The sequence below is a fragment of the Nilaparvata lugens genome, chromosome 1, assembly GCF_014356525.2.
Source record: "Nilaparvata lugens isolate BPH chromosome 1, ASM1435652v1, whole genome shotgun sequence".
In the NCBI taxonomy this organism is placed as follows: domain Eukaryota; kingdom Metazoa; phylum Arthropoda; class Insecta; order Hemiptera; family Delphacidae; genus Nilaparvata; species Nilaparvata lugens.
This window is the reverse complement of record NC_052504.1, coordinates 6,448,890-6,466,470: the sequence shown is the minus strand read 5'-3', so window position 1 is coordinate 6,466,470 and position 17,581 is coordinate 6,448,890. Positions and strand designations below refer to the sequence as shown.

Here is a 17,581-nt window from a genome sequence, read left to right as displayed (position 1 = left end):
AGTATATACATTATGGAACAGGGATACATCATATAATTATATCTCTCTTAATGTTTGTCATAAGATATTTTATATACGTTTGAATTTTCGTGTTATTTACCAAAATAAATATTATTCATTCATCATATCTTCATCCATTAAGATCTGTAACTTTTCTTTATGGACACCGCATTCTCTATTTCGAAATTAGTGCTTGATCTCTGAAAAAAGTGACAAAAACTCAATAACAATGAATTCTCGAATTTTCTCAAATATTTAGCTATTCTACCAAAATTTCATGTAGCCAGGTACATTGCACCTAGAATGTGAAAAATGTGTTCTAAACTATTATGGGAACATCATGTTGAAATGATTTGCTCTAAGCTAAGCAGAAATATATTTCTATTGAGGAGACTAAAATGTGAGTTGCCTAATTATGTTAAACAAGCTTATTATGCTTTTTTCCATTCAATCCTGTCTTATGGTATCAGGTTACGGGGCCATTCCTCAGGTGTAAAAAAAATATTAGTTTTACAGAAGAAAGCAGTCAGAATAATAAGCAATGCAGATTACCTAGATCATTCTAAACCTCTATTCAAGGAAAATTCAATATTAACAGTCTTCAATGAATTTTTGTATCAGTGCTTGAAAGAGATAAAATTGAGGGAAAATGTATTGACGGTTGCCAGTGATATTCACAATCATCCGACTAGGGCCAGTGGAGATCTGCAGGTACCTAGGTGCAGACTCAGCAAATCTCTTTCGAGTTTTCCAATAGTGGGGATAAAATTTTTCAACCTTTTACCAGCCTCCTTCCGTACCCTTCCCCTGCCTGTATTCCTCAGACATTTAAGAAAATGGCTCATAGAAAATCCATTCTACTCTTTAGAGGAATTCAGGACAGTGGTAGGTAGAATAAATTATTAATGTCAACTATTACATGAAATAGTTAATTATAACGTAGCCCTATTATGGGTGAACTATTGAATGCTATTAATTGATATTGTTGTATTTACTCATTTTAAGGATTTTTATTATGTATTTTGACCTAATTATGATTTTATTATGTATCGTAATTCTATAAAATATTTTGTGACGTAGCCTTATGTACTACTGTATCGCCAGGCTAAATAAAATTGATTGATTGATTGATTGAAAACCTTCTTTTGAGATTCTAAAATTCAGTTTTTATAACATGTAGGTGAAACATCATAATAAAATGAAAGATAATGTTAGAGCCTTCTTTCTCTATTTGAAACTCTCAACTCAAAAGCGTTGTCACTTTTCACGTTTGTAGCCTAGTCTGTATTAAAAATCGTCAAGTGCCAAACAAATATTTTATTTCTCATTACATTTGATGAATGTTCAATTACAAATTGCCTTAACAAATCATATTAACAAAATTGGCAAAATCGCATAACAAAATAAAAAAATGTATTGTACATTACTGTTTGGCTTGAGAATGTGCAACTCCAGCACAAAACAAAAGGTAATCTATCTTTATATTTATTGTTTTATTGTAACTTATCAATATTGTACAAATTTGTAATTTTATGTGGAAATAAAATTGAATTGAATTGAAAACGGTCGTCGCCACACCGAAGAATTTGAGTGTTTTTTCACTTTAATTCATATAAAAATACAATAGTAAGAATAAATATCGTTTATTCAACATGAACAAATTGGACGACCATCGAATCTGATTCTGTCACTTATATCATATATTCTGTATCTTATATCATTTGTACTCAATAGATTAAATATACGTTGTTGACATATTTCCATTATATTTTGCAGCTAGTCCAGTACATAGTTCTCCGGGCGGAATTGGAATGAAAGTGGTTGAATCGCCCATTCTGTTGAACGAGATTCGCTCTCTGAGAAATGCATTGAAACACGAGCAAAATGAAAAGCGGAAATACATGTTCAACCATTACGAACAACTTTTGGCTCAGATGAAACCAATCAATGTAAGTGAATTCTTAATAAAATACGATATTTGTGAACATGTTCACTATATTATTTGTGACTAGACAGCGGGATCGCTTCGCTCGCTGGATGATCCAGCCCCTGCGAACCAGTGTCACCTTTCATTTGAGCTTGCTTCCTTCCGACAAAAAGTCGGAAAGAGACTTTCAGGCTCGATTCAATCACCCGTTTTTTTTATTAATTTACTTCAGAAATTTAGAAAAATGCTTTGAAAAGAAACCCTTAAGGCTGTGCAAAGGCTAAAAATAAACTCTCTACTGGTGATATTTTTCAAAGTTTTTCTATTTGTATATCATCAAGCTATCAAAATGAAGAAGGTTTCTCAGGAAAATATATTTTTCCTACAGTTACGTTGAAAAGTGGCCATTGCTGCACTGATTACAGAACGCAAAGAATCACTTTTCCGCTCTAGTGCGGGAAAAATTTTTTCGCCACACTTGGATGTAATGAGCTGGTTTACGTGCGTCATATGGAGGCCGAAAGTGATTGTTTTCCGACCAGGCCGGTAAAACTTTACGGCCCTAGGGCTGTAAAATGACCTTGAATAACAGCTGATCGTGTCCGATCTCACAAAAATCATAGAGAGATAATCTCATAATGACTGTAATAATCTATATAATTATGTATCGTGAATCGCGGTATTATGTCTATAATAATATATTTATAAATTACTGTTTCATAATTTAATATTTATTATTGTGTTTTTGATATCAAACAATAGAATACGATGATATATCTCCATAGCCTCAACAATATAATGTTGGCTACATTGTCCATTGTCAGAAAGGTACGTATCGCAAGTATTTAAAAGTGAAGAATCGAATTTGAATTCAAAGTACAATAATTGTATCAATATTTAAAAGTGAGGTAGAGTAATAATTGTTTCTTTTTTATTATCGAATTCCACTTCTTAATGCAATACAATCAACAATAATAATAGGAAAATACAGCAGAGATCTAACGTTTAAGGTAAGCCTACTGGTGAAACTCAGCCTTGACTGAAAAATTCCTAGTAATTTTTCCGTAATTCATTATTAAAACTTTTAGATAATTTTTCTTCAATATCAAACCATATAGAGAAAACATTAGGCCCACTCAAGATTGAATCTTCGAATGTTTTCTCTATGATTTAACTATTTTCAGAGCAATATTTTGTTGTGAAAATGCCGGCAAACCGGCTTAAAGTTTGCCGCTATAGGCCTACACTATATTATAGTAGCCTACATACGTTACCTGACTTACAGGCCTCTTTGATCAAAATTATACAATGGCCGAGAGCGTAAAGGCGTAGTACATCAGAACTCAAAGCTCAGTGAATTACAAACATGATCTAGGTTCGAACCTCGGTCAGTGACATTTTTTTTTGTCGATGAATTTCGACTTTTATTAAGCTTTTTTTTATATTAGTTACCGTAATTTAAATTTCAATCAATTTTTTAGATATATTTTGAGACAAAACTGTGAAATATGCAATTATATTAATTTTTTAATCACATTATTTCAAAATAGTAATGAAAATTCTATTCATCCATCTATCCATGAGATATTGCACCAGGCGCAAAGCGCGAGCTATAAAAAATCAAATAATTATTCGAAATATTAATAGTATAAAAATATTGTCACTATTGTAAATTATTAATTAGTAATATTGAAATTAATTGACAGTGAAAGTTGTCATAACCAAGATTCAAACTATCAAAATAGGCTGTTTGAATTTTATTTATTTTTAATTTCTTATATATTGGGAAGTTTTTTTTTTGGTGTGGCGAAAAATAGCGTTCGCACCATGGGCAAAAATGTATTTCCGGCTCTCAATCTTTTCTAGTCCTCGGCCTACGGCCTCGGACTTAAAAACCGATTTCGAGCCGGAAATATCTCATTTTCGGCCCTAGGTGCGAAATATATTATTTTGCACTCCAGATTTTCAACATGACAACGCGAAATACTTAGTAGGTTATATGGAGCAACAGTGCAGCAAAATCAAAATGAAGTTTGTAACAGTGACTGGGCTGCTATAGTGAGCAGAGGTGCAACCAAGCACAACGCGCAAATTATTAGTATTAGATATTATAACCAAGGACAACATTTTTATTCAATTTGACAATAAATTAAAGTTTTTATCAATAATAAAATTACACAGAAAAACATTTGATGGATTTCAGGCAATTTTACCCATAATTACCCACTTTTCATATTCAATGGTAACTGTAGGAAAAACTTAATGTGAAATACGTGCGCAAAGTTCCTCTGCTGCACTCAACAAACCATTCCGCCCTCGCCTACGGCTCGGGCGTAAACGTTTCTTTCGGTGCAGCAAACTGTCACTTTGCGCACTAGTTGCACACATAACTATTTTTCCGATCATTACTTTTTGAGATATGAGCGCCTAAAGTTTAAATTTTTTGGGACAGAACATTTCAAATTCGGTAAGAGATAAATCCATGAGATTTAGAGGATAGATTCTTTATGGTAGTTTTGATCTAGTAAAACAAAAATATTCTGGAAATATCAATTTTTGGAAACGTTATTCATTTTACCAAAAAAACTCAACTAAAAGTTATTTTTAGTAAATTTAATAAATATCTCAAAAATTAATATTTTCAGAAAATTTTTGTTTTACTAGATCAACAATACAATAAAGAATCTATACTCCAAATATCATGGATTTATCTCTTACCGAATTTGAAATGTTCTGTCCCAAAAATTTAAACTATAGGCGCTCATATCTCAAAAAGTAATGATTGGAAAAAATATTTTTTCCTGTGAAACCTTTTTCATTTTGATAGCTTGATTATATATAATTCGAAAAACTTTGTAAAATATCACCAGTAGATAATTTATTTTTAGCCTTTGCACAGCCTTAACTTTAGCAATACAGCATTAACTTGAACTAAACCTGCTTACACTTTGGTGTTTGAACTTTCAAGTTCATTTCTTCCTTAAAACCCTGGAAAACTCACTCAAATCACAAAAAAATATCAGGCGGATCATTCAATAAACATATAGACCTTTTATGTAGTAGTGCCAATCAGCAGATGGGATTTATCCTGAGAACATGTTCACCTTTCAATGATGTCTCACCCATAATATTTCTGTATAAATCTTTTGTCCGAAGTATTCTTGAGTATGCGTCTGAAATTTGGAACCCTTATTGTAATGATCAAGTGCTACTTTTGGAGCGTTTACAGAATAAATTTTTAAGGTACACTTACTTCAGGAAATTCAATTTCAATTGTCCGTTTGACTTTCCCTCTGACACTCTGAGAAATATGTTTCAATTGAAATCATTAAAAACAAGACGAGATGTTAAGTCTTTAATTTTCCTCCATAGCTTATTAAATAATAAAATAGATACCCCATATTTGCTTTCATATGTAAATATTTATATATCTACCATATCATGTCGCTCCACTTTCTCTTTTTTTGTGCCCCGGTCCAGAACTGTGAGTCACTATAATTCTCTGGTCAACAGAATTCAAAGACTTTTCAACTGTTTCTCTGGGCAACTGGACATCTTTTGGTTCTCTCATGAAAAGTTTTATAGAATATTAAACAGTCTATTGTGAGATATCCTTGCTCAGTCGTGTTGTCGATTATTTGTTGCTGTATATAGGTGTGTATCTATTGAACTATGTACTCGTACTTCTTACTCATTCTGTTGCTTCATTGGCAGGTACCAGTCCTCTGACATTCATTTGTTAGTTTTATCCATTCTTTGTAACATTTTTATTTTAATTTTAGAACCTTTTCATTTCTATATTCCGTTTTATAATTATTTTATTGTATACATCTGTTTTTTTCCTTCTCTTGTATTTCTATAGTTTTTTTTCTTTTAACAATATTGCAATTGTAAGTTACTTTGTTCATTGTTTTTTTTTTCATTGTATAATAATCTTGTATTGTTGTATTTGTGAAGGAGACACATTAGGGGTAACCTGTTGTCTCCATAAATAAATAAATAAATCATCAAAATCATTGCTCTCTCATTGGTCAGCTTGTGATAGGTAAGATTTTCTGTATCTGTACTCTTATTCCTGATCAACAAAATCATGGCTCTCTCATTGGACAGCTTGTGATTGGTTATATTTTCTTTATCTGTACTCCCATTGGCTCATATCTAATCAACAAAATAACTGCTCTCTCATTGGTCAGCTTGTGATTGGTTAGATTTTCTTTATCTGCTCTCCCATTGGCTTATTTCTGTTCGACACTGCTCGTACATGTAATGTATCACTAACTGTTGACAATCTCTTCGCACTTGATTTCTTCATTTTTTGCTAATTCTCATCCAGTGATTTCAACAAATTTTCCAGGATTATTTAGAGATTTATTTATTATATTGCAGGTACCTAAGAAGAAAGATGTCTCCAATCAAAGGACTGAGTTGATTAAGAAAGTTGATACCCTGCTCAAGGTAAGTTGATTATGCTGCACAATATTAATCAATTTTATGTGCTTGCTACCAGCATACATCTCTTTCTGTTTTTGAAATCGATCAGATCATAACATGAAAAACATTCTAAAACTCCAATTTTATAATTCAGTCTACCCATTGATTTCTTTGTTATAATACGTAATATATACAGAGTGTTCTGAAAAAATGTGCCCATAAGTCAGGGCGTGATTCCTCACATCAAAAAAAGACAAAAGTTCTAATTAACATAGGTCCGAAAATGCTTGGTTACCAAGTTATACAGGATGAAAGATTTCGTCTGAATTCCAGTTCCCCTACTGGAACGAAGCCCTTCGGGTATTTGTTGACTGTTTATTAAGATGTACAATAACCATATTACGATGTGAGTCACTATGTTAATTAGAATTTTTTCTTCTTTTTGTTTGAGGAATCGCGTCCTGACTTATGGTCACCTTTTTTCAGAACATTCAGTTTAAAATGAATTAATTGAACTTGCTATCTACCTGAATGTATTTGTATCAGTAATAATTCTCAGGGATAGTGTAAGGCTGGCCAATAACAGTAAAACAAGCATGATACACAGTCGTCATACATTGTTGTGTCATAACAGCGATACGCTTCGAGCAAAATTTTTCGAGGTTAGGTTTTTGTATCTCAGATATTTTTTTCTTAGCTGCTACATTTCATGTCAAGTTTTTTGTTATCTTTATCATTTGTATTTTTTTCCAATTATTTATTTATTTATTGGTTGTTCATTTTATGTTGGAAGCCTCTCGCTGATGATGAACATCATGTGTATGTGCATGATAAACATACATGTTTATCATGCATGTTTTACCTTTGGTGGCCTACCTAAGATTCAGTTCGAAATTTGAATAGTAAATTGTAAGCTACCTATCAACGTACATTAATCATATTTTTGTTTGAATCAGTCACAATGAGTAGTTCAGAATGAATAATCTACTTATACAGGGTGTTTAAGAGAAACGGGGGCATTTTGAAAGTTCAATAATTTCAAGAATAACAAATCTTTAAATAAAGTTTTTTCATATCATTCAATAGTAAAAATAATGCCATTTTAGAATGAATAATACCGTGAAGATGACATCTAGCACTGTTCCTTTTCTACGCAAACATTCCTGTAGTCTCTTCATCACATTGTCCATGGTTTGACGTAACATTACAACTGGAATTTGAAATCGCTTCTCGAATCTTGGCTTTCGATTCTGCAACAAGGGAAGAATTGAAAGCGAAGATTCGAGATTCAAACCATGGACAAGAATAGTTATACAAATTTCTGATTAATTGGACTGTAATTTTAATCGATTTAATATTCAATGTATTCTGGCAGAAAAATACTTGAAACTTACCCCGGCTGATGATCTATGCTGTAAGTCAGAGTGATTTTTATCTATAGGTTTGGGTGGTAAAAAGGTAAAGGAAAGAATTAAGGAATAGAGAAATGTAAATAGATCACTTGACCTCTGATGATTTCTGATGTAGCCAGATGCAGAGAGTTGTTGAATCATGTATGGAATTCTGCTTCTCAATTTTACTAGGTATTAATTCACTACTACTTACTCAAAATTCACACTAAAAATACTCAAATTCTCACATGTATTTTAAAATCAATTATTACTCCCTACGATCGGAGACACGGAATTACAATTAATAATTTCCGATAGAAATACAAATCAACAAACGAGTCGAACTGTCCTGTCAACGAAGGCAGCTATGCGAACCGACAAGTGATGAAGAGACTACAGGAATATTTGCGTAGAAAAGGAACACACCTGCAAGATGTCATCTTCAAAAAATAAATGTTACGGTATTATTTTATTCTAAAATGGCATTATTTTTACTATTGAATGATATGAAAAACTTTATTAAAAGTATTTAAAGATTTGTTTTTCTTGAAATTTTTTAACTTCCAAAATTTCCCGTTTCTCTGAAACACCTTGTACAACTAAATCTAAATTATGCTCAATTTCATTGTTACTATCATTTCTAAATCTATTATATTTTCAACTCCTCCAGTCTTGTTCTCATGTCTAATGTTGGTGTGATTGATTTATTTTTTAATCTCAAGAAGTTAAATATGACTTGTTGACTTGTGTAGCAAATTGTTCAATTATAATAGCAATATACTTATTCATTTATTATTTTTACAAGAGAGGACTGACCGGGAGAGAGAAACTAATGATACTCCTTGTGCTATTTCTATCCCAAATTTAGGCTCAACTCACACTTACGCGATTCAGGTCGAGAAGAGACTCGACTCTGGTAGAGAGCATGTGTTTTGAAATGGTGACGTCGCGGAGACTAGAATCGACTGGTCTGAGAGCCACTATTTGGAAACACATGCTCTCGACTAGAGTCGAGTCTCCTCTCGACCTGAGTCGCGTAAGTGTGAGTTGAGCCTTAGATTACATTTTGAAAGTTCGAAATAGGGCTATGATTTCACTTTTCTGACATTTTTTTATGTATTCAATGATTAATATGATCTAAACTGTAACATTTTTAATGTCGTTGCTTGATTTTAATTTTTTTTAATGCAAATTTCAGGAAGTATATGATGCAATGGCTACGACAAAGGTCATAGACATTACTAAGCAGAAGCCTGGTGAAGAGCCCTGTCTTGACAAGCTGTCACCCAACTATCATCTAGTGAATAACCTGTGCAAATCACAGCTCATTGGTGACAAGATTCGCAAATTACAGGTACATCTTATATATTGAAATGTACTAGTGTTCAAACATGTATCTCTATATATCTAAGATTTATTCAAATCAAATCAAAATTACTTTTATTGTCAGAAACACTTTCACATGTTAAAACAATCGTCAAACAAACATTTACACCAATCAATATGTCGTAATAAGTCATAAAACACTTTTAATTATAGGTAAGTATTGAAGGCGTGCTACTTAACAAATATTGTATTAAGGCTATGCAAAGAATTCCTCAACTGAATAAAGGCATTTTTGTAGAAGAATAGCTTTGATAGATCTTTCAAATTCTTCGATTTCTAGATGCCTAGTCTCTAGAGGAAGTTTATTGAACAGTTTTATAGAAGTAAATTGCCAGTTTGTCTGAGTGCCAGTATAACGGTGTGAATCTACTCTCACGTCCTCCCTGTGTCTAGTACAATAATTATGTATATCACTATTTATAACATATTTGCCCACATTCTTCCTCATGTAAATCAAACACACATACACATATAGTGATGGAAGAGTCAACACACCTAATCCTTGAAAGAGAGGTTTACAACTTGCAAGCGGTGGTGCATGGCAAATAATTCTAAGAGCTTTTTTTTTGTAATTTAAAAAGTGTAACAGCCATAGAGCAATTTCCCCATAGCTGGACACCATAAGCTAAGTGACTATATATGTGCGCATAATAGACACTCATTAAGACATCATGCTCGACAATATTGCTTAGTCTACGCAAAAGAAATATCCCTTTACTGAGCTTACCAGATGTATAATCTATGTGATCTATTTTATTCCACATTTTACAAACATTCTTCATTATCGTTTTACTTTATATTTGGGCAATTCCTGCTTGAGAATCAGTTCTCTCAAACATTTCCCATAAAAGAGTATTTAATGTACTCCGTAATATTTAACAATTCCTTGATACTCAAAACTTTATATAGGGTGTTCTGAAAAAGGTACCCATAAGTCAGGGCTTGATTTCTCACATCAAAAGAACCAAAAAGTACTTATTAATAAAGGTCCGAAAATGCTTGGTTACCAAGTTATACAGAGTGAAAGATTTCGTCTGAATTTCAGTTCCCCTGCTGAAACGAAGCCCTACGGTTATTTGTTGGCTGTTAATTAAGATGTACAATTTAGCGTACTTCATGTAAAATGAACTGAAAAATTGAATAACATCGTTTCCAGACCTGTAGCTACAGTAATTCTTGAGATATGTGACGAAATATGCGAAACTTGGTCCTGAAAAACAAGTTCCTTTAAGGTTTGAAGCAGATTTACTAAGTTAAATGTACAATAAACACATAATATTTTCCTACAGAACTTGTAGAAAATTAAATTTTGAAGAGATATATGTAAAATAAGTCTATAATAGACAAACGCAACCTTTAAAAAAATAATCCTTAATTACATTCAAAACGCATGAAAAATAGACAAAATCTGTTAAGCTCTCTTTTCATGCGTTTTGTAAGTTATTAAGGCTGTGAAAAAGGCTAAAAATAAACTTTCTACTTGTGATTTTTTTCAAAGTTTTTCGATATGTATATCATGAATATGTATTTTTCGTTTTGAATCTTACTTAATATAAATGATTTTAATCCTCTCTTTGCTCGTCTATTTAATAGACGATTTTCAGCATCATGGCAGATGAAAAGAGATAGATGTAAAATAAGTCTATAATAGACAAACGCAACCTTTAAAAAATAATCCTAAAGGCTAAAAATAAACTTTTCACTAGTGATTTTTTTCAAAGTTTTTCGATATGTATATCATCAAGCAATAAAATGGAAAAGTTTTCTCAGGAAAACATCTTTTTTCCAATCATTACTTTTCGAAATATGAGCGCCTAAAGTTTAAATTTTTGGGACAGAACATTTCAAATTTGGTAAGAGATAAATCCATGAAACTTAGAGGATCAATTCTTCATGGTAATTTTGATTAAAATAAAACAAAAATTTCCTGAAAATATCAATTTCTGAGAAACTTATTCAATTCACTAAAAATGACCAAAAATAACTTTTAGTTGAGTTATTTTTGGTCATTTTTGGGTAATTGAATAACTTTCTCGAAAACTGATATTTCCAAAAGATTTTTGTTTTATTCAATCAACAATACTGTGAAGAATTTATCCTCCAAGTCTCATGGATTTATCTCTTACCGAATTTAAAATGTTCTGTCCCAAAAATTTAAACTTTAGGCGCTCATATCTCGAAAAGTAATGACTGGAAAAAAATGTTTCCCTGAGAAAACTATTCCATCTTGATAGCTTGATGATATACAAATCGAAAAACTTTGAAAAATATCACTAGTAAAAAGTTTATTTTCAGCCTTTAGGATTATTTTTTAAAGGTTGCGTTTGTCTATTATAGACTTATTTCACATCTATCTCTTTTCATCTGCCATGATGCTGAAAATCGTCTATTAAATAGACGAGCAAAGAGAGGATTAACATCATTTATATTAAGTAAGATTCAAAATGAAAAATACATTTCTCTGTGTTGATATCTATTAGTTTCTTAAATTATAACTATAAACTTTATTATGATTTAACTATATAACTTAAACTATATTCTTAAATTCATGAATTTACTATAAAGTTAGATTATGTATCTTTTTTCATGAACAAGCGTTAGTTTCACGCCACGAAGGTGTTTCATTTATTTATTTTATTTGCAAGCATCAGATTCTCACCTGTGACTCCTCTACATGTAGTTTCTCACTTACAAAAGTTTATTTCATTAATACACACTTGTGTAATTAATTAATTAATTAATGCGATTCAAATTATCCATCTATTTATTCACTTTATCAAGTTGAGAATATTAAGTCTATTGCATACTGGAGTGTATGCTACAGTTATATTACTCAACTTTTTTGTTTGTTCATTCTTCTATACTGATTTTGAGTAATAATTGTTCATATTTCTCCTCACTAAGAGACTTTAGTGAATATCATACCTTAATTTTCCTTGATCAAACCTATCTTATGATACTTATGAAAGCAGAAAAAATTGTTATTTAATCTGTCTTTTATTTCAACAGATTGAAGTCAACAATGAACTATTGAAAAGTACGAAAGGATCTAGCATCAATACGGACTTCACCATATTCCCCACTCCAGAGATGGCTAAGGTAGGATTCATTCGTATTTCTTATTTTATCAACTACGCTAGTTTTATTCATCTATTCATTCGTATACAAATACGATTAAGGTAAAAACAACAGGCATTTGCCCAAAACTGTTCGAAACCACAATATGGAATACACAGTCTAAAGGTTATGAAAATGTACTTTATTCATCGATATTTGAAAATGATAATTTCCTATTCTCTGTTCGACTAAACGAACCACGTTTTCCAATGGTGCGTAGATCCTCCTCAACCTCCTGAATCCACCGCTTCTTGGTCTTCCTCTCCTACGTGTTCCTTCCATTAATTCTTCCAACAGCTGCCTCTACATTTGTACGTTCTTAGGACATGTCCCAACTAAGAGATTTGTCCTGATTTTACAAATCGCACAATGTCTTTTTTTAGAGAATGCTATCTATTCAAATGTTGTTGCGAATTCTCCACTCATTGGGCCATATGAATAAAGTTGAGCATTTGCTTCATTTCCTATGAATAAACGTGAGCAAAACCTTTTGCTCATGCTCATCAAAAAAATAGTTTGAGCATTTGCTCAAAAGTAAAAGCTTTTGCTAAAAATTGTATGAATAAACTAGAGCATTTTTGAAGCAAATGCTTCAAAAATGGGAGTCTAGTCTAGAGCAGCTTATCACCTTTTGCTCATAGTAAAATGGCTCAACTAATCCGTATGAGGAAGAGGAAACTATACCAGATACGATCACAACCAATAGTTGAGAACTATAAAACTCTATTTAGATTCAATCATGATATATATCACCATTATCCCTACAAAAGAATAAATACAAAAGATAGCTACCTGTTATAAAGATAGCCATCACAAAATAGGCATTTAAGAAGATGAGAGTGTAGACGATTATAAGAAGGCTATTGATATTATAAGAATATGCTGAATATTATTATAGAGATGACATTTTTTCATGCTATTATTTCAAAATCAACTAACTAACTCAACTAACCTAAAACTCTATTCATAAATGGAAAACAGAGCAGACGACGCAAACACAAGCGGTGCACCCTACTTGCATATTTAGCGCTTCCGTGAGCTATAAAAACAAAGTAAGGCTACAAAAGCGAATCAGCTGATGAAGAATCTTTAAAATACGTGAGCTTTTGCTCCAGAGTTCAGGAGCATAAGGTAAGAGTATATTATGTAAGCTTATTCATATGAAAATGAGCAGATGCTTTTGCTTCTACCTTTTGCTCATGAGCAAAACCTTATGCTCCAAGCTCTTGCTCATGAGCATTTGCTCTGGTTTTATTCATATGGGCCATTGTCTACAAACACCGGACCAAATATCTTCCTGATAACTTCCGAACATTTGGCGCATGACAGTCCATAGCAGTCAAGTTCCATATTTACTAGTTCAAGAGATTTCTGATCTACCAAATAGTTTGAATGTTCGAGAAAAATATATATTTCTGGCTTGTTCCACAGGCCGCCGGCAAATTTGAATTTTATAAAGCTCAGCAATGGCAGTTGACCTCTAGATCTGAGCTTAAAATCTACTGCTAGACAAAACAGTTGAAATGTCTATGATAAATAATACCCAAGAAAGTACCGTTAGCAGGAGTATGTTAGCTTAGAAAGAATCACGTGAATCAAATTGGTTAATTCTTTGACCAAAGTTTAGATTCTAAACTTTTTGACCAAAGTATACATTTTCAAACCTTCTGACCAAACTTTAGATTGACTTGAATGAGAATCATGTAACAACAAAGAATCACGTGAATCGAATTGGTTAACTCTGTGACCAAAGTTTAGATTGTAAACTTTTTGACCAGAGTATAGATTTTAAACGTTTTGACCAAACTTCAGATTGACTTGAATGAGAATCATGTAACAACATGATACCGTGGTACCAAAATAGCATGTCTCCTTTCGCCATCAATAAAATCGTCTGTCATGAATGGTGAGATTTAGAATGGAAGTATACACTTACCCTTGATAACTTAATGATAGTTGTGAATTTCATCAATATGTTAGCCTTACAATATTTCAGTAATTATCACCTTCCTACTTGTATTGAGTCAGATATAACTTGACGTGCTACCAATTTATCCTAACAGGTTGGACAGCATTCACCTATCACTTGAGGAAAGTCATCGGTTCCTAATAAGCTTATATCTTGATATATCATGAATGGATCTAATGCTTATGAATAAGAAATCCAGTTCAGAGCAAAATTAAATTATAATTTTCATAATACTTGGGCAATTTACAACAAAATGTATTGAACAAAACCATTTGACACTTAAACATAGAATCTTACAAGCTAAAATACTTATCTCTTCATATTGAATTCATTTGTTTGGCTACAGACTTCAAAATTACACGATACATTCAACACACATTTAGAAAATGATAAAAAACTATTCAGATCTCAAATAAAAACATTTTAAATTTCACATAAACAGAAAATTTTCAACAGGACAAAAACGATTCTATTTCAGCCAGCAGCCATTTTTCCTGAGATCGAAAATGACTTGCTTTCTTAAAAGACACACCTTAAAAACGTCATCAATGCCAACCTCACTAATAAAGAAAACAACTCTGCAAATTTCATTTATTTTTAAAGTTATTTTAAATTTAATTAACCTTTATATTGTTTAGAATTATCTGTTTATTCAGAAATAGAACTTTGTTACAGTGATTCAGTGGAAAGTTCAACACTAGTATATATGATAAATTCCCTGTGAAAAGTTTAGTCCGTATATCGATTACACCGATATTCGCTATCAAGTTTTATTAATATTTTAAATATCGAATTGAAAATTCGATTTTAATTGAGAAAAAATGTAATATTACAATCTGTAACTGTCGGTGTCTTTCAATCATAATGAGGTGTTGATAGCAGATTCTAATCTTGTATAATACAGAGTGACCACGAGAAACTTTTACATTTTGAAAATAAAAAACTTAATTTTTCAAGACATATTTATTCAACTTGAGTAACATAGTTGTGAGTATATGCCGTTTACTTCACATGGAGAATATTATGTCAGGAATGTGACGTCCATCTTCCCTGAGGCAATTTTCTATTCTGTTCAGGAAGCTCTCCCGTACTCGGTCCAGTGCATCCTCAGTGATAAACGCCACCTCAGAACATATCGACGCTTTCGAGCCATCTAAAGTACAGGATTTATGTCGATAAACTTGCTCTTTAAATGTCTCCACTAATAAAAAATCACACATGTTAAGGTCCGGAGATCGAGGAGGGCAGTATACAACTCCAAAAATCTCGAAGAGCTTAGCTTCTTGAACAGAATAGAAAAATTGCCTCAGGGAAGAAGGAAGTCATCTTCCTGACATAATTTTCTTTATATAAAGTAAATGGCATATATTCACAACTATTTTACTCAAGTTGGGCTCATACTATCTTGAAAAATAATATTGTTTTTAATTTCTAAAATGTAAATGTTTCTCGTGGTCCCTCTGTATTAGCTTAACTACAGTAACTATATCCAATTCAATTCAATTCAATTCGTTTATTTCCACTTGGCATACAATACATGTACATATTTATATTTGATATTCAACAAAATAAGAATCACATTTTTACAAAAACAGTAGAAAGAACATATTGATTGAGTGGAATTCCCCCAGTAAGACTATGCGTCTGAGATTGGGGGACAGTTCCTGCAAGCAGTATTATTCAATAAGTAGTTATAATTATGGTATTATATTACCCACAGTATGGCCATTGACTGTCACGTGGTACAAATCCGTCATTAAGATTCCAAACAAACTTTATAGTCCTATCTTATTGCATTGGAAATTTGGAACTTATCAATTCTTTTACCGATTATAAACATATTTTGAACTTCCGATGAGTTTGGTATAACATTTTCGAAGGGAAATTGATCATACTATAAATCAACAGCTATTGAACAATTAAACATGGTAGGCTTCTCAGGACTGAAGAGAATCAAACATAAAAGTAAAGACGTCTTTGAACAGCACTAAATCACGGTGAATATTTCATAAAATTAATGTTACATCCAATTGAGCCGCAAAAATATTTTGAAATTAGATTATTGGAAGTTCGATCCAATAAATTGGATGAGGAAATACAATAAAATAGAAATCTATCTTTCTGCATATTTATCTACAGTGAGATCCACGTTATAATGGCAGTGAATAAAGATAGGAGAAAAACGTTGCCAAGTCTCTCAATTTTGCCACTGATTGTACACAGTTGTTACTCAATTCATCCCATTAAATTTGATCTAATAATAATTATCATTCCCCTGATAAAATAATCAATTTAATGTCAAATTATTCAAGAAAATATATTTTTTCATAATTTGATTCGAAAATTGATTCCATAACTAAGATCAGATTTTTATTTTTACACAAACCTGAAATGGCGGCTAATTTAAAAAGCTGTGATACACCAATCTGAATTTCAAAACAACAGAAATTAAGTTATTTGGTAGGTATTCTATTCCAATTTCTTTTAAAAATGATAGAAAAATAGAAATCCTTTTTGAAATAAGTAATTTAAATGGAAATAATTATTCTGGAATAACTTTTCAATATTATTTATACCGGTACGAGTAGGTCTAACCTAAACGTGTAGGCTAACTGAAGCATGGATGAAGTCTAGGATGGTTAGTTATCAACTTTTAAAATGTCATTTCAGGTATTTTAATTTGTGTTTCTCATACGGTATGTCTAAAAATTATTTCATTGTTTCAAAAATACATATTAAATCAATTATGCGGCTTGTGTACCAAAGTATTTTGATAGAATGAAGAAAAAAATGGCGGCTGAGTTACTTTTGAACAGTAACTGTCAAAAGTAAAAATAAAATATTCTGGCAAACTGACAACATTGCAAAGCTAGAGAGAGATAGCGCTATCTGTTTTGTTGTATGATAGAAAAGGACAGCAACAGTATTGTCAATCGTACTGCCATTATAACGTGGACCTCACTATAGATCAGTGGTTTCCAAAAAGTGGTCCGCGAAAGCTCTGGAAGTGGTCCGTTAGGAGCCCGAGGGAAGAAAATTTGATGTTTTATGTGTTATTTAAATCAACTTTATTGGTCTATATTAAAGTATAATCAATTACCCTTCTAAAAGGTTATACTAAACTCACCGGAAGTTTAAAATATGTTTCCAATCGGCAAAAGAAATGATAAGTTCCAAATTTCCTATGCAATAAGATAGGACTATAAAGTTTGTTTGGAATCTTAATGGCGGATTTGTACCACGTGATCGAGCTAGCCAATCAAATGCGTGACAGTCATTGACCATACTGTGGGTAATATAGCATAGAGAAACAATAGCATAAGTAGATATCCCATGGTATAGGGTGTTTATGTCGTAACT

At 31.9% G+C, this 17,581-nt stretch overlaps 1 protein-coding gene across 1 annotated transcript in view; it reads left to right on the top strand.

Annotated features, from left to right (window-relative positions):
• Positions 1-17,581, top strand: part of LOC111061147 (dynactin subunit 1) — a 56,178-nt gene that overhangs the window by 33,319 nt on the left and 5,278 nt on the right. Inside the window, exons 11-14 of the mRNA XM_039419248.1 lie at positions 1,777-1,949; positions 6,314-6,382; positions 8,948-9,103; positions 12,145-12,234. Coding sequence (XP_039275182.1) covers positions 1,777-1,949; positions 6,314-6,382; positions 8,948-9,103; positions 12,145-12,234 — 488 coding nt within the window. The remainder of the gene's footprint in view (positions 1-1,776; positions 1,950-6,313; positions 6,383-8,947; positions 9,104-12,144; positions 12,235-17,581) is intronic.